This window comes from Pundamilia nyererei, unplaced genomic scaffold (assembly GCF_000239375.1).
Source record: "Pundamilia nyererei isolate P.nyererei 1_Seehausen unplaced genomic scaffold, PunNye1.0 scaffold00022, whole genome shotgun sequence".
NCBI lineage: Eukaryota > Metazoa > Chordata > Actinopteri > Cichliformes > Cichlidae > Pundamilia > Pundamilia nyererei.
Genome location: NW_005187423.1, coordinates 3,227,969 through 3,234,389, shown reverse-complemented (window position 1 = coordinate 3,234,389; position 6,421 = coordinate 3,227,969). Strand labels below are relative to the sequence as shown.

General features: G+C 48.0%; 1 protein-coding gene across 3 annotated transcripts in view; it reads left to right on the top strand.

The window, feature by feature from the left end:
* znf827 (zinc finger protein 827) overlaps nucleotides 1–6,410 on the top strand; it is a 73,237-nt gene extending 66,827 nt beyond the window's left edge. Inside the window, exons 12-15 of one of the 3 annotated variants that reach the window (XM_005726949.1) lie at nucleotides 561–770; nucleotides 1,740–1,917; nucleotides 4,641–4,691; nucleotides 5,112–5,176. In XM_005726949.1, the coding sequence (XP_005727006.1) occupies nucleotides 561–770; nucleotides 1,740–1,917; nucleotides 4,641–4,689 (437 nt within the window). In that variant the 3' untranslated portion in view covers nucleotides 4,690–4,691; nucleotides 5,112–5,176. Of the gene's footprint in view, nucleotides 1–560; nucleotides 771–1,739; nucleotides 1,918–4,640; nucleotides 4,692–5,076 lie in introns of all 3 variants that reach the window. The other 2 variants (XM_005726948.2, XM_013909284.1) reach the window with 2 other exon arrangements.
* The last annotated feature ends 11 nt before the right edge of the window (nucleotides 6,411–6,421 follow it).

The following is a 6,421-nucleotide window of genomic DNA, read 5'->3' as shown; positions in this document are numbered from 1 at the left end:
GTGTGTGTGTGTGTGTGTGTGTGTGTGTGTGTGTGTGTGTGTGTGTGTGTACTAGGCTGTTATTAAAAAGGTAGGTCAACCATTTCAGGATCGGTGCAGGCTTTTCCTCCCTCCTTTCTTTTTTTCTTTTCCTCTCCCTCCTGAGTGAATGCCCTTTGTTGAGCTGTGCCCTGAGATGCTCCCGCCATCTTAGCTCCTTTGGCCATGACCCGAGCTCCTCGCCCCTCCCTCCCTGCCGCCCCCTCCGCTCTTTATTCCCTCTCTTTTCCTACTGAATTGCAGACTTACAGACGGGGATCAATAAAAGCACACTGCATCTTGATTGGACTGGCAGCAGGGCCTCAGTCAGAGCTCAGGACCATCGAGCCTGCCTGTTTTCATTCTGTTTGTGTATGTGTCCGCGTGCGTAACAATGGGGATCTAGAAACCGATGATGTGTCGCTCACAGATTGTGTAGATTTTTATTTTCTCTTCACTGCCCCTGCAGTTTCTCTCCCCTGCTTATTAGATCCTACCAACAAACGTTTCTTTCTCTCTGTGCTCCGCCCTCCGGCGTCCAGGTCTGAACTCGAGAAGTCCCCTCAGCGAGACCAAGAGCACCTCATCCTCCCTCTCGGCCCTCAGCGACTCGCTCAACAGCTCGGAGGGCGGAGACCTCACCCACGGTAACGAAGAACTCAAGAGCCTGTTAGCCCCGCCCTCCTCCGCCGGCAGCCAGTCCAGCTCCGGAAGCCACTCGGGATCGGGAACCGAGGACAAGTCTGACAAAGGCAAGGGACTGTGGGAACTGTTGCACCCAAATACACTTTCAAAGCCCCTGAAATCTCCACAAACTGAATTATTCATTTCTAAATGAGCAAGAATCAGAGTTTAGGTGTTCTTAAAAAGTTGTTTAAAGTGACCAAACAAGCAAAACTGACATGTTTTTGAAACCTCGCTGGGGGGAAGTTGGTCAAACTGATCAACAAATCTCTTGGCTAAAACGTTTGAGGGTACTTCTCTGATTGAGAAAGTGAGTATTAAAGAGATCCCGTCTCCATAATTACCCTTGTCTTTTGAAGATCTATTGCACGCTGGGCGACGGGCTCAAGAAGACGGGACAACGCCCCCAAACAGATTCTGTCCTTCAAAAACGCACTCATTAATTCTCAACCAAGCACAGCCAATGAGTACATACTAACTTGATTCACTTAATTGTATTCATATGTGGTCTCATCGAGGATGCTGTGAATTGTTTTGTTTTTTTTCCTTTTATTTGGATGCTCTGCAGATTTTATCCATGAAGGTTAGTTTACTCTAAATGAGAGTCTGTGTACAAAAACCATGTCCCGTGTTCTGAAGTCTGTCTGTACTGTAGAACAGAAAGAGGTTTTTGTTACAGAGTGGTAAGGGGTCATTTTGTTGCAAGAACTGCAGGGTCGTGTGTTTTTTAAAGAGCTCGAGCCCTTTTTTGGACTCAGTCAGGATATTACAGCCGCTGCTGCATCTCCTTGGACGTCCACTTTCACGATCTGTCTCTCGTGAGCCCCTTTGCTTGAACAGAAGTGCAGAGGAATTTTACTCCTGCAGCCTAAGAGGGCATTATTACACCTGACCTCTCCCTGTATCTGAACTCTCTCTCTCCCCTTAGCAGATGGGGAACCTCTGAGATTTCGTCCAAATGCAGATCAGCTTTCTACAAAAAAACAAACCCGGTCTTAATACTCACCGTTCTCCTCCTCCTCTTGCTCTCTCTCCAGGTTTCGAGTGCGTCTTCTGCAATTTTGTGTGCAAGACGCGCAGCATGTACGAGCGCCACCTCCAGATCCACCTCATCACACGAATGTTTGAGTGCGACGTTTGCCACAAGTTCCTCAAGACGCCCGAGCAGCTGCTGGAGCACAAGAAGTGCCACACCGTCCCCTCCGGAGGGCTCAAGTAAGGAAAGCAAGTACAGACAGAGGTTCCTAACTCCGCCCGTCCTTCCCCTCCCTTCCCCTCTCAATTCACTACACACAAAAATCACATACTGTATATACACACTCATTAGAGTACCTCGTGGGGTGTGCTTGTAACTTATTATAAATGCAACATTTTAAAAAAATGCACAAGCATATATAAGCATTATTCATTTAAATAAGAGCTGATTGTAACCAACACGTTTTTTAATTTGAAGATTATTTGGGCCGCATGCCTTTAATCGCCTAACCTCCCTTTTTAATGGTTATTATCTGCGGCCAGCAAATGAAATGATACTTGATTCAGTTTTTCTCAACAGCCTGTCTTGGCAAGTCCAACTTATTAGACAGCGGTCTGTGGGTCTGCAGTGGCTGTTGTGAACAGAAGGGAGAGTGGAAAGGAGATGGAAATGGGCTTCCCCTCAGGGTCTGTTGTTCCTCTGCCCACAGCTAACAGGCATGCCAAGGAAAAAATATCTTAGAAAACCTGCATTCCACAAAACTACTTCCCTCCCTCCTCAAAATAACAGACACATGGTGCACTCTGCTGTTGATTATATAAAATTTTTTGGCACACCCCTAAAAGATAATCAAGCGCGTTACAGGCACCCCATAATCACAAATGTCTAAATCACTCGCAGTCTGTTCAGTCTAAATGCATGCAGTGGAAAGAATGAACAGCCTTTAAATACCAGTGTGAACAAACACACATGCACACTTGCATATGGTTCTGTTATTTTTAATGTATTCTGATAAAGCAGCCTTGTTTTTATTATGCTACAGTCACACTAGAAGAAAACGGCAGCCAAAGTATTGCGATTGTGCGCAATCAATTTGAAGTTGTTAAATTTTTAGAGACTAAGTCTGCAACCGCTTGTGGTCAGTTTTGCCTTCAAAGCAACTTTGGCACATCAAGATGGAGATAAAACGGCAATAGGCTGGAGTCGGTCGGCTATCCGTTTCAATCTAGCAATCAGTCAGCTAAATTGCAAATCTGTTGTCGTCTACATGCACAGAATTTCATGTTAACTACTTACGTTCAGAGTCCAGCGAGAACCTCAGAAATATCTCCACAAATAGTGACGTAGTTGCCGCAGGACAAATATTTGACTACAAAGTGACATAGGCGCTCTGCGACTTCTGTGGCTTTTATAGGAATATAATGGAATGCAGCCAGTCTGCAACCAGTTGTGCTCATGGTTGCAGACTGACTCTGACTGATTGTAAGATGTTGGCAGTCTGTTGATAAACTAATCAGCAGCTATTTATAAACCTTCACCAATCTGTCTGAGAGTCGCTGCACTCAGACCATGAGTGTTTTCAAACCGGTTGCCTCCCACTAGGAGACCTGTGCGATCAAAAGTGGTCACAGAGAGGCTGAGAGTTCTGCGCACTCAGCTGCCGAATGTAGAAGAAATTCAGCGCAAACATCGGACAACCACCAACTTTTCCTCTAGTGTGACTGAGCCATTAGCACCGACTGTGTGTACAGCTCTCGTCTCCTCACGCTTCCCTCTCCATCACCATACTCCAGTCCCACAGGAGCCTTTGTTGTACTGTGACACGTCCTTGTGACATTTCAGGCCTGTCAAGCTAACATAAAACTCATCTGCTGACCTCAGCACCCCCCCACAAACACACACACACACACACTGATAATGTACCAATGTGCTTAAACACACCTTTAGCTTCGGCCATGTTAACGCCACTCTGGATACAAGATTCAAGCTTCTGTATGTGTCTTAAAAAGTAAATGCAGATGTTTTGTGAAGATTCATTTCAAGCAACATGAGCCATGTTTTGTTTTTGTTCTCGAGTCTCTCACACAACTCCAGTCCCGTGCATGTGCAGAACCATCGAATATCATTATGAATACCGCCTCATCTTGTCACGAAAGACCTGTGTTGTACATTTTTTTGTTTTTTGTAGTTTTTTTTTCTTTTTCTGTTCAGCCATCAGTGAAGTTCTCAACATTGCTATAAATGTGTGGAAATGGTAGCATTTCACTGAATGAAAACAGGAAGCTGCTTAACAGAGTTGCACTGACTTTTATCTCATCTGAAAATACGAATGCAAAAATGACACAAGAAGCCCCTTCATAGCTCGAAGACCTGCACGGCGTCTTTTAGTCGTTACCTCGACACGTTGCTGCTAGCTGTAGTGCGAGCGATTAAACGTAAAGGACTTCTTGTTTAATGATTTAACTGTTTGTCTGGTGTACGTTTCTGAAGCCAGATAAATTTTTTATGGTACAGTATACAAATAATATAGACCTGGATAGAGGACATTTTAAACGGGAAGAACAGAGCTCTTTTGATGTCTGCGTATTCAATTCGCTCCAGCTCGACTCGTATACCTTACTGTTAACATCTGCATATGTGACCTTCTGCCAGACTCTTACTTTCTTTAAGCCATTTTGATATTTACTAATAAAAGCAGGCAGAATTAAGCCAACTTGAAAAACGTTAAAGAACCTTCGGGGAAAATTGCTTTTCGATTGCCTGCATTTTCTTACCCCCCTTTGAGCCCAGATCAATACTTTTTTTTTCTTCACCCTTCCCTCCCCCCTCCCATCCTGTGTGCGCACACACACATGTATGCACTCGAGCAATGTAAAGTGTTTCTGTATATGTAGGAGTGTGTAGAGAGGGAGAGAGGGCCTTGACCATTTCGAGGTTTTTCTGAGGTAATTCTGTTCTGCAGGGTTTGTGAAGCGCTTTGGGGCCCAGAGCAGATGAAAGGTGCTATTTAAATGTAAGTGCCACTCCATTCCTTCATTTCCCTTCATGTCCTACTGCTCCAATCTTTTTCTCCTGCCTGTCATCTCCCCTACCCCACACTGCCTCACCTTCCTCCTTTCCCTCCCCTCCCCTCTCACACATGCATACCTGGTCACTTCAATTCTTTCACCATTAAACTTCCACACATACCACCACGTGCACACAGAACTGTACATTGTACTCAATTTTCCTTTATCTGTCCTCCTCCTCTTCATCATTCTCGTGTTATTACGTTTCAAGGTGTCTTACATGGCTGTGGACATACATGTTCCTTTCAGCTGTCTTTTGCTTTTGTGTGTTGTGTCCTCCCTCCCTGCCCCCCTTCCCTTCCTCCCTCCGTCCTTCCTTCCATTAACCAGGTGCCCTTTTTGCATCTACTCCACCAATCGTCCAGCGGCCATGGAGTGCCACCTTAAGACGCACTGTAAGATGGAGTACCGCTGCCGCATCTGCCAGGGACTGTGGCCCGACCAGGCCTCGCTGGAGGCCCACATGCGCAGGCACCGCCTGGGCAACCACTACAAGTGTGAGCAGTGTGGCTACTTGTCCAAGACGGCCAATAAGCTCATCGAGCACGTGCGCGTGCACACGGGCGAGCGGCCCTTCCACTGCGACCGCTGCTCTTATAGCTGCAAGCGCAAGGACAACCTCAACCTGCACAAGAAGCTGAAGCACGCGCCGCGCCAGACTTTCGGCTGCCAAGAGTGCCCTTTCACTACCACACACCCCTTCGTCTTCAGCCGCCACCTCAAGAAACACCAGAGCGGGGGAACGGGGGGGATGGACGGAGCCTTAGGGGGAGGAGGAGGCGGAGGAGAAGAAGAGGAGGAAGACGAGGAGGCGGTAGGGGAGGAGTTGCCGATGGAGACGTCACCGGGTGGCTCGTCGTTGCAGAAGAGCCAGGAGAACTTCCTGTTTGGCAGCGGCGGTGGTAGCAGCAGCGGAGGCAGCGGGAGCAACAGCCCTCTCATGAGCCTCACAGCATCTCAGGCGCTTCAGTCCGTCGCGCTGTCGCTCACGCTGGGCAAGTCCCAGCAGCTGGACCCCGCCGGCCCCCGGCACGGTTTGGTTAACGCCAACGGCGTTGGCGGCGCCACCCCAAGAGACCCCAGCGGAGCGAGCGTTGCCGGCGACGGCGGCAGCCCCTCCCTCTTCCTCCCTTCTTCCCGCCACATGTTGGAGCAGTACAGGAACTGCGACCGGGCCCACCTCATCCCCCTCACCACCCTGTTCACCCACAACAGCCGCTACACATTCCACTCCCAGCTCCACTCCAGATGGCGGCCGGCCACGTCTCCTCTCCTCTTCTCCTCCAACTTGGCGTCCCCCTCCCGCTCTTTCCCCTCACCCTCCTCCCACAAACACTCCTTCCTGGCCTACCTGGGACTGATGGAGAGGGCCAAGACTGTCTGACCTCACCCGCCACTCCTCCTCCTCCCCCGCTTCCTCCTCCTTCCCCTTCCTGCTCTTTCCCCTCACTCCTCGGACGGTGGTGTGAATGACACTTGACCACTGCGGCGGGAGCAACCCTTTTTTCCAATCAGACCAGCAGAATAAGCTGGACCAGAGAAAAAAAAGAAAAAAATAACATTTATAAGAGAAAAAGGCTGTACATGCTAAAATGCATTTATATATAAAAAAGCTGCTTTTCTTATCAGTTCTATCAATTGAATTATTACTACTTCAGCATCAATTACTACTCTC